Genomic DNA, 19,822 nt, shown 5'->3' on the forward strand with positions numbered 1-19,822 from the left:
TTGTCTTCTGCTCGCCACCTCTGTGTCTTTCACAAGGATTCTGTTGTGCTGAAAACTGATCCTTCATTCCGTCCCAAGGTCAATTCAGTTTTCCATTGCAACCAGGACATTGTTCTACCTTCATTTTGTCCGAATCCTACTCATCCGCTCGAGAAGGCTTGGCATTTGTTGGATGTTCGGAGGGCTCTCAAGACCTACCTGTCCAGGACCCAGGATATACAACAGACTGAGTCTTTGTTTGTATCCTTTCATCCAAGGTCTATGGGGCATAAAGTAGCTAATTCCACCTTATCCCGCTGGTTGCGTGCATGTATTACCTTAGCCTATGAGTCCCTTAAGATTCCAGTTCCGCCTAGTATAACAGCTCATTCCACTAGATCAGCAGCCACTTCGGCTGCTTTTGCTACTAACGCTCCTGTTGCCGATATTTGTAGAGCTGCTGTTTGGTCTACTCCACACTCGTTCATAAGGCATTGTAAAATAGATCGTTATGCCTCTGCCGATGCCTCATTTGGCAGACGAGTTTTGCAACAGGTTCTTAATGACGACTAGTATGTGGGTGGTCCCTCCCGGTTATGGGCTGCTTTGGTACATCCAGCATGATGGCATTCCTCCTATGGAAAATGGACCATTGGTCTCACCTGAAGGGTGATTTTCATAGGAGAATGCCATCATGACCCTCCCAGTTGGAGGATAACTACATAATTTTTGGGATGGTTTATATATTACAGTTCGTCATTATATTATATTATATTACATTAAATTTTAATTCTCTAGTGAAGTCAAGACTTCTATTACTGTTTTCGCTAGGTTAGAGTCAGATATTATTAATGTTACTATTATTATGTTATGTTCTTGCTGCTAGGCCCGTTGGCCTTTTTTCCTGCATGTTTAGATATATCTCTTTGGACTCGCTGCGAATGAACTGGAGAGTGGGAGGGGCCTGACGCCCTAGTCTTGACTTCAGAAACATTCTTGCCTTTGGACGATAGGACGAGCTATAATCCAGCATGATGGCATTCTCCTATGAAAATCACCCTTCAGGTGAGACCAATGGTCCATTTATTTATTTAATTTGTATCCCACCCTTCCTCCCAGCAGGAGCCCTTCACATTTTCCTTCACTTTTGTGTTTACAGGGTTTATTGTCTTTCCTGAGCGCTCCTCTGATCGGGGCTCTGTCTGATGTTTGGGGCCGAAAATCCTTCCTCCTGTTAACAGTATTTTTTACTTGTGCTCCAATTCCTCTGATGAAAATCAGCCCATGGTTAGTGTCCCCTTTTAAAGTTTGTCTTTACATATCGGTTATGTTAGTCTTGGGCACTTAGTTTTTGTTATGTCTAGCTGAAATGTCAAAACTCAGTTGTTTTTGTGCAAGACTTGATTGGGTCTGTAAGCAGAATGCTAGGTCACTTGCTAATGAATGTATTGTGTATGACATACAAACCTCCCCTTGGCTTCTCTGCTTGTTTTGCTGTCAGACAATACTGGAGGCTAATGTTTTAGGCTTTCCTGCAGTTCAGTCTCTAGGCTTGTTGAAGTACAGATCTGGTTCATGGGACTGTGATATTTCTTTCCTCCAGCTTTTTAGACAAGAATGAGCCCTACATAGGTTTTGCCATAGGGCATTTGTTAGTGTCTGTTTTAAACATAAACTTACATGCCATCTTAGTTCCATTTCTCTGCTGAAATACTCACTTTTTTGTGATTCAAGAATTGACAGAGTTTAGCAACTCCAGTTTTGGAGAATTACAACTAAACCAGTGATGAAATAAACTACTGTATAAAACAGAGAACCTCTAAGTACAAAGCAGCATCATTTTGCTGATCAACATATCCATAATATATTAATCTAAAAATGCTTTGATATTTATTTTATTTACTCAGAGTATTTATTAGCTGCTTTTTAGCCAAGCCCTAACAAAGTTATGTACACAGAAAGAAAAATATGTTAAAATACATTGCATAAGTGTATAATTACTATGAGAGCTGCTCTGGATCACACAAGTCATTAACACTTCTCAGTGGTGCTCCTCCCCCCAAACTCTGGAACAAAATCCCCTTTGAGATTTGATTGGTGCCAGTGATGTTTAACTTTCAGCAGCAGCTAGAGACCTGGCTTTTTGCTCAGGACATCACTGGAGTTTAAAGTTTGTTTGTCGTGATTACTTCAGTTGTCATTTACTTGCCTGTTTTTTTATGTGGATGTATTATGCTTTTGAGAGCCAGTATGGTATAGTGGTTAAGGTGTTGGACTACGACCTGGGAGACTGTTCGGTATTATAAAAATACCAGAGAGAAATAGGAACTAATTTGGTTGGTCCTATTTCTTAGTAGAGATATAAAAATACAAGCAGCAGAATGAGAATGTAAACCAGGCCCACCTTTCTCTATATAAATAACAACGGACACAACCTTCTTAGGTAAAAGATAAAACATTTACTCACGACCTCTTCACATGTTAGAAACATAGGCTGTAGCTTAGATGAAAGAAAATATAGAAGTCTCAGTCCATCTTGGTGTTTGTATTGATGCTCTTAGCAGAGAGCATCATGCCATGCGGCCTCTCTCAAAGGTAGGAAGATCAGCAGATGGAGAATATTCAAAAATCCCCCAGGACAAAGGAGGAGGAAGTCAGGTAAGTAACCCCACCCATTAGGAAGTTACATCATGGTAAAACAGGTACATGGGATATTCCCCAAATATCCCATAAAGGGAACATGCATTTGCCTATTCCAACAGAGACCAGGGTTCAAATCCCCTTATAGCCATGAAGCTCACTGGGTGACCTTGGGCCAGTCACTGCCTCTCAGCCTCATGAAAACCCTATTCATAGGGTCGCCATAAGTTGGAATCGACTTGAAGGCAGTACATTTACATTATTATTATGCTTTTAATTTGCAACCCACTCTGAAATTGCATGCAATGCATTTTATCTGGGGTTATCCTTAAGGGTCTGGAAGCTGCAGCTCGTGCTGTGACCTGGCTGTTGAGAGAAAGGAGAGATCACATCACTCTGATTCTGACGGCTCTGTACTGGCTGTTGTTAAACTACTGAGCCCAATTCAAGGTCTTGCTGTTAGCATAGAAAACACTGAACAAGTAACTTGGGACCCAAGTACCAGGGGGAGTGTTTTCCTCCATACCAGTCCACCTGGTTGTTACAGTCACCAAAAGACACCTTGCTTGTGGGTCCCATCCTTGGTGGAAGCTAGGGCACTTTTGTTGGCAGGACTCCCAGAGTATATTTGGTTTGCCTCCCCAGTTGACATATTTAAATGCTAGTTGAAAACATTCTTGTTTATCCAGGCATGATTTATTTCATTCCAGTAGTGTGGACACTCCCTATAGGTATTTGTTGTTGCTTCTGTGCTGTATTTTTCATACAATATAGTACTGTTAGGGTTATTTTAGATGAAGGTTTTAATAATTTACTATGTGAAGCTGTACTGTGTTCTAAATCAAAGGAGGGGTGGGGTACAAAATGTAATGAGAGAGAAAAAGAAAGTGAAGCAAGATACTCAAGGTGCTGTATAGAAGGGCCAAGAATTAAGTCACTGCAAGGGAGTTCCATAACCAAGGGGCCACCATCAAAAAGGCCCTGTCTTTTGGGCACACCAGGCTAAATTAAACTAGCGTTAGCTTTACACAAAAGACACTAGCAAAATTAAAAAGATCATCACCAGAATCCAAAGAGCCACTTTGGTAACTCTAATAGCTTAGGTAATGGCAAGTGGGACTACTTAATTTTCATTTTGAATAACATACACTTCTCCTTGCTTTTCAAGTTCCTCTCAGGTTCAAAAGTTTTGGCATGTGACACAGGAGGTTGCTGTTTGAGAAACATAACCCCCCCCCCCCCGGGCATACAGAACTAGCTGCATGTATTCTTGGATCTAGGCCAACATATTTCCAAAGAAGCCTTTTGTTGTGCGAAAACTAGTGCTGAACATCATACCACATTTTAATACTCTTAGTTCTATGTGTTTGCACACTTGCATCTTTTCCTTCCTTCTAGTGTACAGGGGATGGTCCCATTTTATCTTCAACCCTGATTGGTAGGCTAGGTTGAAAGATGGTGACTTAACCAAGATTTATGAGCTTCATGGCTGAACTAGGACTTGAAACTAAATTCTCTGATCCAAATGCAGCATTCTGTTGACTATATTTAGCATAACCAATGTAGTAGGCAGTATATGAAAATAATGACCTTTGCCCAGGGGACAAATAAGTAATGGAACAGGGAAGAATTGCTTTTCAGGAAAGGAGAAGCACCTAAGGTGATTCTTGAGGATAGACTTAGAGAGTGAAAAGCAGGAAGCAACATAGAGAAAGCACAGAAAAGGAGTGAGAGAGAGGGTTATATCCACCACATAATTATGTTTTCTGGACAGTTAATAATAAAAGATAAAAACCATAGTAACAAAGAACCCTAAAAATCAAACTGAGTAAAACCATAGTATAAAACTAAATAAATACACCCACCTCCAGAGCTAAAAATCCGGAACATCTTAAAATAATCTCAAAACGCCTGGTAAAATAAAAGACCACACTGGCACTCAAAAGGCCATAATGTAGGTCGCAGGCAATCTTCACCAAGGAGGGCATTCCTTAAGCAGGGTGCCACTGCTGAAAATGCCTTCCCTTTGGCAGCCATTCACAATAAGGAGGAGATGATATTAGGATCCAGGTAAGTAAGCGTGACCTGGCATCAAGCCATTTAAGGGCTTTCAAGCTACCACACTTTGAACTGGGGCTGGATACTTAGTGACCACAAAGTGTAAATGGTAAAGTATTGACATGATATGATCAGAAGGGTCAATCCACTTACTAATCACCAATGTTATTAATCCAGCTGCCCTATTTTGCACAGGCTTCTCTATCGTGGACCTGTTTTTGAGTCAATTTTCAAAGGCAGCCCCATGTACAATGCATTGCATTACATATGGGTGAAGCTTCATGGTGGGGTGGCTTGTGGTAGGTTTCTCTATCCTATGTAGTACAGCTGTAGCTGGCTTTTTGGGTGTCATTGTGAAGAAACAAAGTAGAGCCAGCGGTAGGCCAGTAGAAGTAGAACAGAGCATCATAAAACGCTAGGTTAGATATTTTACAGAATTTTTTTCCCAGAAATTTTGAAGCCGTGGGAAAAGTGGTTTGTGTTTTTACAGGAAAAAACAGACATTTGGGGGGAAATTGAAAAATATGCAATACATATTTTTAACACCTTTTATCAATTGAAAGTCACCTTGTAACTTTAGAAACATAAAGTATAAGTTGACTTGCCCATAAAATTATCATGTTTGGTACATTTAAAGTTCATTCAGATAGTAATTACAAATTGAATTTACTTTTTAATTTTTTAATTTTTTTTGTTACAGATTGAGCTGTAGTCTGCTGAACTGTAAGGAACCTAACAACTTTGGTTTTGTCAGTTTATGAGGAGCAGGCAAATGAACAATAAAAATGGAAGAAAAAATCAACATTATATTAGTTAGTTTATATCCCACCCTTTCTCCCAAAGGAGCCCAAGGTGGCAAACACACAAGCAATAAAACATCTAAAAACAAATTTTAAAAGTAAAACAAAGAAAATTATTATGTATTCTGGAAATTATTATGTCTCCTCCAGACCTCCACAGGGTCAAGCAGACACAAAGCACTCATTTCCATAGAAAGATATAAGTAAAAGGGAAGGCAGGGGAACCAAGACTCAGTAAATACTACATGGAATTTAATTTGTTTCATTTTCTCTGTCATGAGCAATTTTTGCTTTTTTTATGTTCCTCTGTATTTTCTCCCAGGCTTTTGAAATCTAGTAAAGAGGACAGAAACAGATCCACCAACTATGCAGCAACAAGAAGCCCACAAGGGAAGAAGGCACTGAAATCCTTCTTCCTTCTCTTGTGTCATTGGCAGTGCCTCCTAGAGGCAGAAATGCATCTTACTGTTGCATTTGAGAGTTGTACTCTTAGTCTACAACTCAGGATTTGCTTGTCCTCGGTGTAGAGGAATTGTGATGATCTGATACTTTACATAGTCTTACTTAAGTCTTCCTGTTACTTGTTTTTTTAAATCGTTTTGGGGGAGGAAATATGTGAACACCTTGTCTTAACATTTTATTCATCATTCTGAAAAAAACGTAATCCAGATTTTTTCTAGTTTTTTTCTGGGTCTTCACATCTCTAGCTAGGCTACATTTTTGTATAAGTCAGTGATTAATATTTGAACAGTGGAGTAAAAACTACTAAATGTTACCAAGTGTTAAATTTTCAAAAGATTTTTTTGTGCTTGTGCTTTTTAAAAAATTCCATCCACAGAGAAGGTATGACATTATGCATAACTGTGCTAATTAAAGAGGGCCTATATAAGATAAAAGTACAAGTTATTTAGAGCAGTGCCTTGTATTTCTGGTGCCCTCATAATAGAGCACTTGCATTGTTAACTATACTTTTAATACTCGCTGGTATAACACAGTGCAGAGGAGAGCCTGGCTGGGAGTCCAGAGTCTGTGAGTTCAAATCGCCGCTCGTGTCTCCTGGGTGTCAAGGGCCAGCTAAAGATCACCCCCACAGTGAGTGGCTCAGGGATTATGTGCCCTGCCACCTGTGAAGCCGTGGGCAAGCTGCGTAGTCCCAAGGAGCCCAGTTGCCCCCCAGCTGGCAGTTGTGGACAAGGAAGGGGCTGGCTTGTGCAGCTGTGGCAAGCTGAGCAGGCCCTAGCCAGTTGGAGAGGACTAGCCTCAGAGGGAGGCAATGGTAACCCCCCCGTGAATACGACTTACCATGACAATCCTATTCATAGGGTAGCCATAAGTCGGGATCAACTTGAAGGCAGTCCAGTTCCATTTTTAATGGAGAAACCTTTTTTGAACCAGATACAGAATATATCCAATGCCAGTGGTCAAGCTAAAGATTGTGTTTCTACTGTCGAAATAAAATAAATTTGATAGAGTAGCTAGATATGTGGTGGCTGCCCAAAGCCTTAGACAAAGTTTTTTAGATTAATCTGATATAAACTGTTACTGTTGTATGATAGAGTCTTAATACACACTTTACTTTATACAACGTCTTACATATTTGAAGTGAAATAATATATATATAATAATTATCCAAATTGTAAAGATGCTATCCATAGTTATTTCAATTACTGATATATTTTGTTTGAATGTAATGACAGTGGTTGGAACAACAAAATATTAGACATATGTAACTTGGTCAGGCAAAAGTTAAGTTTGAACTGCTTATTAATCAACTACCTTAAATAAGCTTTTCTATTCTGATCATATAGCATCTTTTTTTTTCTAGGTGGTACTTTGCTGTTATCTCTGTCTCTGGAGTCTTTGCAGTGACCTTCTCAGTGGTGTTTGCTTATGTAGCAGATATAACCCAAGAACATGAAAGAAGCATGGCCTATGGCTTGGTATGGGTCTAATTGTTCTGAATGTTTAAACACAGTGGACATGAGTAATTAGAATACTTTTAATGTGGTTTGTATGCATTACAGGTTGAGCACCTCAGTGGGTTCCTCTCTGTTAGCATTTTTAAGTACTGTGTTAGTTTTCTATTTATCTGAACAGAATAGTCTTTATTACTACTTCTATACTACCACAGAACTTTCTGTTGTTATGCTTACCCATAACCTGAAGTTATCCTTCAGTTACCTAAAAGTCAACAGTTGTGATAGGAAAAAATGATCAAAATCTAAATTATCCAAAATTTATAAGTTTTTGTGTTAAATGTTTTTATTGCTCTGTGAACTGTCTTAAGTTTTGCTTAGTGTAAGAAAGGCAGCATGAAAGTGTTCTCACAGACTGTTCTCATTTATAGGTTTCAGCAACTTTTGCTGCAAGTTTAGTTACCAGCCCTGCCATTGGTGCCTACCTTGGTCGAGTGTATGGAGACAGTCTGGTTGTGGTCCTAGCGACAGCTATTGCATTGTTGGATATTTGCTTTATCCTTGTTGCTGTACCTGAATCATTGCCAGAAAAGATGCGGCCTGCATCATGGGGAGCACCCATTTCTTGGGAACAAGCTGATCCGTTTGCGGTAATGTATTTAACTATTTGGTATAGAAAGTGCTATGGAATTACTTAAAACTGTAGATTTTTTATTAATATGTAACAGTACATTTTTTTGCTGCTGTCTGTACTGGAATTACAGGGGTTCTCACCCCTCCCTAGATCTTGTGACTGCACCTTTTGCTAATGTTTTAGAAGGCTCTAAGGAGGCATAATTTCAAAATAAACATACACCTTTCCTCCATGTATCTGTGGCCATATGTCTGGCTGGTCTACAGTTCCACATGGCTTTGTCTACTTAAGCTACTATATCCCCAGGCAGGAGGAACACGCTCACTAACTGCTTAAAAACATATTTGGGACAGTATCAGGGTGCAAAAGAACCTTGGCTCCAACATGAGCACATTCTTGAACTCCAGCAGTGGAACGAACAGGTGGTGGTGGGAGAGTCCCAGCTCAAGTAGCCACACGGGGACCCATACAGAGGATGAGATTGTCTTATTTGGGCAGGAGGTCCTGCTGGGACTGGGGCAGAAATTCAGCTGCTGAAGAAAAGTGTTAATCTAGCTGGCCTCCTTGTTTTATTAAGGTCCAGAATGGAGACACCAAAGTAGATAACAAATTTCTTGGGGGGGGGGGGGAATTCTTTACCTCAGACTATATGTGATATAGCCACGAGAGTCAGCATGCATTTTTCGCATTCCGCAATGTTAAATTGAAAATACCCCCATGCCATTCTGATCCTTCTCATAAGCTCATTTCAAAACAAAGTCTTACAAAACTTATAGTCCTGAACTCAGAAACACTTGCTTAACAACTTGCCTCTAAATTTTCAAGGTGATACACAAAACATTCAGAGAGAATCAAGAGTTCAAAGTGTAAAAAGAGAAAAAAACCAGACCCCTTTTGGAATCATAATCTGTTGAAATTCATTACAAAACAGCCATGTTCACAGAGTACCTGTAATCCTATTACTCACCTTGCCCTATACTCTGAGCTTCATCTTCTGCAGTTTAAAAATTAAAAAACTACACTTCCCAGGATTCTTTGGGAGAAGCCATGACTTCCTAAAGTGAAATAACAGCCTGGTGTGGATGTGGCCAGGGCAGGTTTAAATTTCTTACCAAATTCTTCCATGCTACACAGGAAGTGGATTGGACTGTGAAAGACCAACCCAAATTGTGTTTGCATTTTTACAAATGTGTAGGGCAGTACCATATCTCAGAGAGGAGGTCTGAAATATCTGTTAGCTATAGGTACATTCTTAAACCGCAAGGTTTTTTGCCTATTAGTAAATATCCATCAGATTGCTGGGGATTTAGCTTTGAAGGGGATGTAGCCTTTCAAAACCTTTCTGCATCTTGGAGAGGAAAATTATGACTGAGTTGGGGAATGCACACATTCCCTACCCTGATCTCCCATCCATGATACTAGTAAGTTGCTTGGTGTTCAACCAGGTCAGTTTTATCCCCATCCCTGTTTATTTTAAACTGCCCTCACCATTCTATGATTCCTGAAAGGCACTGAGCATTTTAAGTCCTTGTTGGTTTGTTCTCTTTGTGTGTGTGTGTGTGTTTTTTAAAGTACTAATCTTTTGTCCTGCATGCCTGGGGAAATCCCTTCAAATATGCAGAAACCTTATTGCCACAGGTGGGGAATCTTTGGCTCATGGGCCAGTCATGGACTGCTGGGGGGGGGTCCGGTTTGGCCTTGAGGGCCCCTCTTTCACATGCAGTAACTATACAATACAAGGGGCATTGCTAGCCCTGCGCTCAGGCTAGCAGATTGGTTCTTTCTGCCCTCCGCAGGGGAGAAGGAGGCGTCACTGTGTGAGAGAGATGTCCTTCTTAATAATAATAATAATAATAATAATAATAAACTTTATTTCTACCCCGCCCTTTTTCCAATAGGACTCAGAGTGGCTTACAACTAAAAACAACACCATTAAAACATACAGAAATATACAATTAAAAAAGAATTAAACTATGAGAAAAATTAAAACCATAAAACATACGTTAAAAACAGTGGACAATTTAAAATAATAAAATATTAAAATATTTAAAATAATAAAATCATATAATATAGTCACCAATCCTATGACACTTAATCCTGGTCGTTCTCTATCCCAAATGCCCGTTGAAATAAAACAGTCTTGTCACCGGAAGAACGGCAAGGAGGGAGCTAATCGCACCTCACTCGGGAGTTCCACAACCTAGGGGCGGCCACCAAAAAGGCCCTATCTCGTGTCCGCATCATATGTACTTGCGAAGGTGTGGGGAGCACAAGAAGGGCCTCACCTGACGATCTCAAATCCCGGACAGATTCATATAGGGAGATACGATCTATCAAATACAGCCAGTCTGCAAGAAGCAGCTCCTCCCTCCCCCGTTTTCTTGCAGATCGGTTGTGAGAGGGACTCCTCTTATGTGCAGCATCCATGGAGAAGGGAAGCTAGCTCTGCTCGGCATTTTGGGAAGCACTGAGCACAGAGCTAGCAGTTCCCCTTGTTCTGCAGTCAAGGCCAACAGCCAGCAAAAAGGGATTTTGTACATACAAGATTCCCCATCTCTGCTCTATGCTGTCAGTGGTGACCCTGTTCGCTGTCCTGTGGAGAGGAATGGGACCATATATTTTGATGGTGCTTGACCATTTTTTCTTTTTTCTATTGTCCTAGTCATTGAAGAAAGTTGGCCAAGATTCCATAGTGCTGCTAATCTGCATAACAGTCTTTCTTTCATACCTCCCTGAGGCAGGACAGTATTCCAGCTTCTTCTTGTACCTCAGACAAGTAAGCATGTGCCTAATTATTTTGATTGTGGAATATCAGTATACAGAAATGAGGGGTAATAAAATCACAGTGATCCGTTGATGACTTCAGTTGCTAGTTCTTGGGTTGTAATTCCACTGACATGCTTGAAAGGGATGAATTACTTTTTTCTGTGTTGTTTGAAAAAATTTGCATTCCTTAAAAGCAGATTCATTTTCTGTTGAAGAAATGACTGGCTCAAGCCTTTGTAGGAGCTCTTTTAAAAAATCATTCCATCTTAAGGGAGGAAGCTTCTCAAGTTGGCTAGCTATCTTCAGTATTTTATTAACTTTAACATCTTAATTACATACGAATCTTTATGTGAATTGAGCACACCGTCATGCTCATCTATATTGAAAATGAAAGTGATGCTGGGTTTTTTTTTCATTTAGATAATGAGATTTTCACCAGAAAGTGTTACAGCATTTATAGCAGTCCTTGGGATTCTCTCCATTGTTGCCCAGGTAACTATATACCTTCAAGAAGAGAGGTTGTTGAGTTAATTGGTGATTAACTAAGTAAGGTATGTGTGTTAGGGAAGTGATTCTTAAACTGTAGTCTGTGAAACCACAACAAAAATAGACAAAAACGAAGGCCTTCCCACTACTTCTCCTGCACCCCGATACAGCGTTACTAAATATAGGTGATGAAAGGAAGTGGTAGCTGGTAGACCTTCCTAGGTTTGTGCATCCTCTGAGTCACTAAGACATTTGCCAGTAACAGTAGTACTATGCAGGGCTGAACTTTAACCGCAGCATGGGGCTGTTTGAAAGACTTTGACATAGCGGCAATGATATGGGACATGACTGACGGTAGCAGTGCAGACTTCACATCGACATGATTTGCATGACATAGTTTGTTCTTGGCTACAGCTTGTGGTTACTGAGGAGGGAGCCTGGGTTCAGATGATATGCTAAGGCAAACCTTGGCTTATTTCAGTGTGGCATAACATTAAAAAGAATTGGGAATGGGCCCAGTGGGTACGAACTCTTCTCTGGGCACCCACATATTTGAGCCATCTCAGTAAGCCATAGTTTGATTTACGAGGTCTTGTGAACCAGACCATAGTGAGACTGATCTACATGGAAAGAAGCATTCAAGTTTTATTTTAACTTTTGCCAAATAGTAGTCATACATTGTCTGCTGCAAAAAGCCATCCCTTAAGAAGCATGCACAAACCTAATTTATTCATTTTTTGTTGGAGTACCTGCTATAACTTCAATAGAGTACTGAAGGCATTTACTTTGAAACCTTTCAAGCAGCCTCCCAAATGGCAGCTATAAGCAAATGTGGCAGTCTTTCAACAACCAGCAAAGTAAAACCTTGACTCGCAATAGACAAGATTAAGAATTGTTGTTAGGATACATTTCTGATAATATTTTAACAACTTGAGTGTATGATCATAAATGGCCATTCTGTATATTGTCCTGTCCCCCACTCCCACATGCTCCTAGTCTTTGACTTCTTACAAATCAGATGTATGACTCACTAAGAACTTACCAAGCTTTTCTGTAGCTGATGCTTTTATCAAATTTCTGAGGTGTCCTGGTTATTTACAATAATCACATACTGTATTAACTAAAATATTGGTGTTTTCTTCCCCTCAGACAATAGTTTTAAGTTTACTTATGAGGTCAATTGGAAACAAAAACACCATCCTGTTGGGCCTGGGATTTCAAATACTGCAGCTTGCATGGTATGGCTTTGGCTCAGAACCTTGGTAAGTAAATGTTTCTGTGTTGTAGTCCTATTCTGTTCTTAATTTAGAATACTCTCAGTGTTATGTGACTCGTAGATGCTTGTGCAGAAAACCTTGTTTCCTTTTTTGTTTTTGTTTTGCTATTCAAAGTATTGAAAAGTGTATGTTGTAAAGCTACACAGGCATGAGGCTTCTGTTCAGAACTATACATTTAGGGTGATATACAGTGGTTAAATTGTACTCAGAGTAGACCTGCTGAAATCAGTGGGTTGTATCTGATGAAGCCATTTTGTAATACTAGAATCTGAGGTCATGCACTGAACCTGGAGGTTTAACGATTCAGGGCAGACAAAAAGAAGTTCTTTTTGCACACCATATAGTTAAACTATGGCGTTTATTACCACAAGGAGTGATGACCATCAACTTGGACAGCTTTATAGATTAATTGAGTAGTAGAGTTGGAAGGGGCCTATACAGGAATCCAAATTAAGCATACCAACAGGTGGCTGTCCAGCTGCCTCTTGAATGCCTCCAGGTGGAGAGCCCATCACCTCCCTAGGTAATTGGTTCCATTATTGTACCACTCTAACAGGAGGTTTTTCCTGATGTTCAGTCAAAATCTGGCTTCCTATAACTTAAGCCCATTATTCCAGGTCCCGCCGTCTAGGACTACTGAAAAGAGATCCAAGCCCTCCTCTGCGTGACAACCTTTCAAGCACTTGAAGAGTGCTATCATACCTTCCCTCAGTTTTCTCCTCTCAAGGCTAAACATGCCCAGTTCTTTCAGTCTCTCCTCATAGGGCTTTGTTTACAGTCCCCTGACCATCCTTTTTGCCCTCCTCTGAACCTGTTCCAATTTGTCTCTTTCCTTCTTAAAGTGCTGTGTCCAGAATTGGATGCAGTACTCAAGATGAGGCCCAACCAGTGTCGAGTAGAGGGAAACTAGTACTTCACTTGATTTGGAAACTATACTTCTGTTAATGCAGCCTAAAATAACATTTGCCTTTTTTTGCAGCCACATTGTGCTATTGGCTCATATTCAGCTTGTGATCAACAAAAATTCCAAGATCCTTCTCACATGTAGTATTGCTGAGCCAAGTATCACCCATCTTATAACTGTGGATTTGGTTTCTTTTAACTAGGTGTAGAACTTTGCACTTATCCCTGTTAAATTTCATTCTGTTGCTTTCATCCCAATGCTGCAGCCTATCAAGATCCTCTTGAATTTTGTTTCTGTCCTTCAGGGTATTAGCTATCCTTCCCAATTTTGTATCATCTGCAAATCTGGTAAGCGTTCCCTGCACCTCTTCATCCAAGTCATTAATAAAAATGTTGAAGAGCACTGTGCCAAGGGCCGAGCCTTGCAGTACCCCCGCTTATTACCTTTCCCCAATTTGAGAAAGAACCATTGATAAGTGCCCTTTGAGTACAATTCTGTAGCCAGTTGTGGATCTACCTGATAGTTGTTGCATCCAGCCCACATTTAGCTAGCATGTTAATCAGAATATTATGGGGCCCTTTGTCATAAGCTTTGCTAAAGTTGAGATATATTATGTCCACAACATTCCCACAGTCTACCAAAAACTGAAATAAGATTAGTCTTGACAGGATTTGTTCTTGACAAATCCATGTTGGCTACTAGCAATCACTATGTTGATTTCAAGGTATTTACAGATTGACCGTTTTACAATCTGCTCCAGAAGTTTCCCAGAGATTGATATCAGGCTGACTAGTCTGTAGTTCCTAGGTTCCTCCTTTTTGCCCTTTTTGAAGATAGGGACAACATTAGCCCTCCTCCAGTCATGCGGCACTTCACTCATCCTCCACAGTTTCACAAAGATAACAGACAATGGTTCCGAGGGTTCTTCAGCCAGTTACTTCAATACTCTAGGATGCAGCTCATTTGGCTCGGCAGTTTTGAACTTGTTCAAAGTGTTTAGATGTTCCTTGACCATCAGTCTCAAGCTGCAATCCTGCCCTTTCAACTTCACATTTGCCAGGAGGATCATAGACCCTCTTTTGGGAGAAGACTGAGCCAAAGTAGGAATTGAGCCCTTCTGCCTTTTCTTTGTCATCTGTTACCATTTTGCCATCCTCTTTGAGTAGCTGTACCACCATTTCTCTTATCTGTCTTTTACTATGGATGTACCTGAAGAAAGCTTTTTTGTTACTTTTAGAATCCCACACTGTCCTCAGCTAATTCTCAGCTTTAACCTTCCTGACAACATCCCTGCAATTCCATGCTACCTGTTTACTCTTCCTTTGTGGCCTGGCCTTCCTTACACTTCCTTTATGTGTCCTTTTTTGTTTTCAGGTCATCTCTTAAGCTGTTTGTGAAGCCATATTGGGTTCTTCTGCTGTCTTTTCCCTTTTTTCCTTGATGGAATTGTTTGCCATTGCGCTTTTAGAATTTCCCTTTTTAGAAACTCCCACCATCTTGCTTTTGTCATTAGGATCGCTTGCCATGGAACGTTATCATTGTTCTGAGTTTATTAAAATCAACTTTCCTGAAGTCCAGGGTATGCATATCGCTACTTGCAGCTTTTGCTTCCTTTAAAATCAAGAACAAGTATAATGTGGTCACTTTCCTCCAGAGTTCCAATAACTGCCACTTCATCCACTAAGTCATCTCTATTGGTTAGAATCAAGTCAAGGATAGCTGATCCTCTAGTCGCTTCCTCCACTTTCTGTAGGAGAAAGTTATCTCCAACACAAGTCAGGAATTCGGAGGAGCTGTGTGTGGCAGAATTTGTCTCCCAACAGATAACAGGGTAATTCAAATCCCTCATTACCACTACATCATACCTCCTCGAAAAGTTGGCAATTTGCTTTTCAAAAGTTTAGAGGGAATTAGCCTGATCTACCCTGAATTTGTCTATCATGGTCTATTAGTCATGGCTATATATTCCAGGATCAGAGGCAGTATGACTTTGAATACCATTTCTAGGGAGCAGAAGTGGAGAGGAATACTGTTGCACTCATGTCTTCCTTGTGGGCTTCCCATAGGCATCTGGTTGTCCACTGTGGGAACAGAATCCTGGAGTAGATGGGCCTTCGGTCTGATCCAGCAAAGCTGTTCTTACATTCTTCAGTAATACCCTTGAGTAGATCAGTTGAAATAAGTGAACTTAAATTAGTCATGACAAACTTAAGCCCATTGATTTTAATGGGTCTTCTCAGAGTATGACCTTGTTGGATATTACCTTTAATGATTGTTAAAATTGTGGTGGTGAAGTGAAAAAAGCTGTTATTCTCAGATGTGTTTCATGTAGACTTTAAATATGTTGCCTAAGATCTTTTGTTGCTGCGTTTTCAATATTAGCAGTGACTGGCCCTTTTTGGAAAAATGAAATTGACACATTTTTGTCATGTGAATGGTTTGCCTGGAGGATTAGATGAATTCAAACTGAAATTATCAGAGGTGATTCTCAGTGCTAACTTGACACATCTATACTTACCAGTTGTAACTTTCTTTCAGGATGATGTGGGCAGCAGGGGCTGTTGCAGCCATGTCTAGCATTACGTTTCCAGCCGTTAGTGCACTTGTTTCGCGAACTGCCGATGCTGATCAGCAGGGTAGGCATAAGATGGACATACTAAATGGAAAATTCTCATCTTGTTAGCACTAGAGATGTTGCCTTACTGGAAGGTCTCCCTACCCAAATAGTGCTAGCATGTTGCTTTTGTTAAAATCACAGATAACTGTTTTACAAGGATGCTGAGTAGTAGAAAAAGGTGATGAAAATGTTTTCAGTTACCTGAGGACTGTATGGAGACAGTTTCCAGCTGAGGCAGGCAAATGTTTGTTGAACATGCTGTAGCTTTTTGTTGTGACCCTAGTATAGAAAAGTGTTTGCCTGTAGTTAACACCTTTGAATATTGATTGTTTTTCTAGGTGTCGTTCAAGGAATGATAACGGGTATTAGAGGACTCTGTAATGGCTTAGGACCAGCACTTTATGGTTTTATATTCTACATTTTCCATGTAGAATTGAATGAAGTTTCAGTGACTCAAAATGACCTAGAAGATAACATAGCCACACAGCACCATTCGCAACAGGTATTGTCTGTCAAATTTATGTATGTTTTAATAAAGGGAAAAAACACTTCATTTCTTGCGTACAGGTTTTATCAAGGAGTAGTGATTGACAGTTCCTCCCTGTTGAATGTATATTAGGTAGTAAACTCTACTTAATGTGTGAATTGTTCCAAAGAGAAATTTTAGGAATATTAGTTGGAAGTCACTCTAAAAAGTGGTACATGACAGCTGGGCTTATGAGTACAAAGCTTAGAGCATGAGTGTCCGTTGTGGTATCATCAAGATGTTGTGGATTACAACTCCGTCATTCCTGTCCATTGGTCATGGTAACTGGGGCTGATGCGAGTTGGTGTCCACAACATTTAGAGGGTACCATGTTGGCTACCCCCAACTTCGGTTTTCTAAATATCAGCTTTGACTGAAGTGCCTCAAATGGCTTAATATGTTGACTCATTGCTGTCTAAAAGTATTGAAGGTCATTTGTTTCACCATTCCTGAGGGGAAAAAATCCTGCATATCTGTCCACAACTGAAAAATTATTATCGTTTTAGTATGTTGTACCTTACCCACTGCATAGCTTTGACTGTTGACAGTGGGAGTGAGCCACAAGTGAACAATGGCTTTACAGTATCTGTTGAAAATTCATATGCAACTTATAACTGATTTCTCGTTGATAAATGCACATGTCACTTAGGAATAGCATGCAAATGTATCCCAAGCTTTTGCTAGCAAAATTCACATGAGCAGGGATCCAGTTATTACTAAGCTAATGTATTATTTTACCAGCAGAAGCAACTATGTATACACTGTATTCTTGTAAGTCTGATGCTTGATGCAAAAAAAAAAAAGTCTGGAGTAGCAAACTTTCCTTTCCTTATCTACTTCTAGTGATTAAGAGATGTAGGATCACCTGTGTTTGTGGCTTTCTTCCAGACCTGGAGCAATTACGTGGTTTGATTTTAAACCTGTCATGCAGGTAGGGGTATGCTGAACAGGTTATTGTTTGAGTCTAGTGGCTTAAAGTTCAGTGCCCTCTAATCTCTTAGGCTAGCTAGTGGGAGAAAAGGTGGGAAAGAAACTTCTGTAACTATTAATTCAGGCATAATGTCCGATCTTTGTGGCACCCACTTTTGGTGCAAGACAAACTTAAAGGGGAACACAGTTCAAACTAAAATGGTGGTTTCTTTTCTTAAACTTATTTTGTGTTTTCCTTCCAGAACGCCATCATTCCTGGTCCCCCGTTCTTGTTTGGGGCATGCTCTGTATTACTGGCTCTGCTGGTTGCCTTGTTTATTCCTGAACATACCAACTTAAATGTTCGATCAAGCAACTGGAAAAAACACTGCGGTGGCCATGGCCATCCACACAGTCCACAAGCCCCTGGGGAGGCCAAGGAACCTTTATTACAAGACACAAATGTATGACAACAAAACTCAAGGACTCTTAGAGCGAGCTTCTTTTCCACCTGCAGTTCTGGATGCACATTCAATTTCCATTGAAAGTGTCATTTCTTAAGGCGGTCTTAAGAAATTTATCTCTTTGCATGAAAATGGTAAGAACCACAAACAGGAAGTGGAAAATTCTCCAAAGAAGTTACAACTTAAATTATTTGAATTTTTAAAAAGAAAATTCTAGGATTCTCGCCATAACATCCTAGTGAAATATTAAATCTTTACATCTTAATTTTGAAACAAAATTATATATATTCAAGGTATTGGCATGTGTTCTTGCATCAGTTTCCGGAAGGTGTTAAGCTTTATTTTCTTCATGCTGGTCTCAATGAGACATACTAGCAGGACTTGGGTACCCATTTATTTTATCTGTAAAATCTTGGGTCAGATGAATTCAAAGCCTTAATGTAGATGCACTTGCCCAAGAAGGTGAATTGGATTGACCTTGGACTGTCAAATCAGTGTCTGGCAGGCTTTCTTTATTTTAACTAACATGATCATGTGTTGAACACACATCCTGAACAGTACACACTCCTTTAAGTGCATTATTCTGCTAATTCTTTTGTTCTTTTAAGGAGGTATATTTCAATATGTAGTACTTCAACTAGCGGGTAGTATGAGCCTAAAAGATTTTTTATTACTGGCTCTGAAATTCTACCTTCCTAAATACAATTTGATACCACTATGCTTTGGTTTTTTGCGTAAGGACCTCAACACTTGAACACACATACTCAACTCTAAGCTGATAGCCCTGAAGATGTCGGTGTGCTCTACTGGATTGCCTCTTCTGTTAGTGGACAGTTTCAGTAGCTATTAAGTACAGAGCTAAGGCCAAATGGCAGTTGATCTGCCTTTTCTTCTGATATTTGTAAATGAAGTCTGCAGAGTGAGAGTGGTGACTGGTAAGTTGCCCTGTCTAGAAATAGAAGTGGCAATCCTTCTCTATAGTGGCCTTTCAGGACTGTCACAAGTAACGCTTCAGAGCTAAGGGTTACTCTTGCAGCTTCAGGACCACAGTACAGGAGAGAGCTTTATACAATTACTGATGTGAATTTCTCTAAAAATGTATATTTTTGTGTCAAGTTGTATTATTTAAATGTTCCTTTGTATAAAATGTGTATAAAGTATTGTATAGTTCAAAATGTTTTCAACTTGTACTGTGGTTATTGCTTAGCTTTTTAAACTCTCCACGGTTGACTAAAAGCTGGAAAAATATGTAAATATACTGTTAATAAAGTTGAATATTTTAGTGATTTTTTTAAAAAAAGTATTTGAAACAATTTATACTATGTCTGTAGATGAGCTTATACCCTGCCTCAAAGCATTTCTACTTGTTCTTTATGCTTAAAAATATTCTTTACTAGTTAAAGGTGACGCCAACCTGTACTTTGTACAGGCCACCAATATCTATAAGGAATAGTATCCAATGATGGCTGTATACTAATAGAAAGAAATCTGTCATATGCAACTTAAGGAAGGGAAGAAATGTTTTGCAGTCCCCCCCCCTCTTAATTTGCTTCAAAAACTTGTCAGAACAATTTTTGGGAGGGGGGACATGGGATACTGTAGGAAGGAGGGATTGCCAAAATTGCCTGCCTGCCCCCCCCTTCTGCTGGCAATCACTATAGGATACCATCAGAGGTGGGGTTTTTTAGCCCCGGCTCTTCTAAAACTTGTATTGGGAACATGAAGTCTATGTAGTGCCTGCTAGATTTTGTAGTGCTAGAAATTAGTTGAAGGGAGAAATTTTTAACTATTGTAAAGATTAAGAACCATAGCTACTTGCCAAAAGAGTCTTATTACATAATCAGTA

General features: G+C 39.8%; 1 protein-coding gene across 4 annotated transcripts in view; it reads left to right on the forward strand.

Annotated features, from left to right (window-relative positions):
- Window positions 1–19,258, forward strand: part of MFSD14A (major facilitator superfamily domain containing 14A) — a 36,930-nt gene extending 17,672 nt beyond the window's left edge. For 3 of the 4 annotated variants that reach the window (XM_061633813.1, XM_061633816.1, XM_061633814.1), the window contains exons 4-12: window positions 1,139–1,266; window positions 7,303–7,417; window positions 7,825–8,043; window positions 10,690–10,803; window positions 11,214–11,285; window positions 12,429–12,541; window positions 15,999–16,096; window positions 16,416–16,579; window positions 17,776–19,258. In XM_061633813.1, coding sequence (XP_061489797.1) covers window positions 1,139–1,266; window positions 7,303–7,417; window positions 7,825–8,043; window positions 10,690–10,803; window positions 11,214–11,285; window positions 12,429–12,541; window positions 15,999–16,096; window positions 16,416–16,579; window positions 17,776–17,982 — 1,230 coding nt within the window. In that variant the 3' untranslated portion in view covers window positions 17,983–19,258. Of the gene's footprint in view, window positions 1–938; window positions 1,045–1,138; window positions 1,267–7,302; window positions 7,418–7,824; window positions 8,044–10,689; window positions 10,804–11,213; window positions 11,286–12,428; window positions 12,542–15,998; window positions 16,097–16,415; window positions 16,580–17,775 lie in introns of those variants that run through there. The other variant, XM_061633815.1, reaches the window with a different exon arrangement.
- The last annotated feature ends 564 nt before the right edge of the window (window positions 19,259–19,822 follow it).

Source organism: Rhineura floridana, chromosome 6 (genome assembly GCF_030035675.1).
Source record: "Rhineura floridana isolate rRhiFlo1 chromosome 6, rRhiFlo1.hap2, whole genome shotgun sequence".
In the NCBI taxonomy this organism is placed as follows: Eukaryota; Metazoa; Chordata; class Lepidosauria; order Squamata; family Rhineuridae; genus Rhineura; species Rhineura floridana.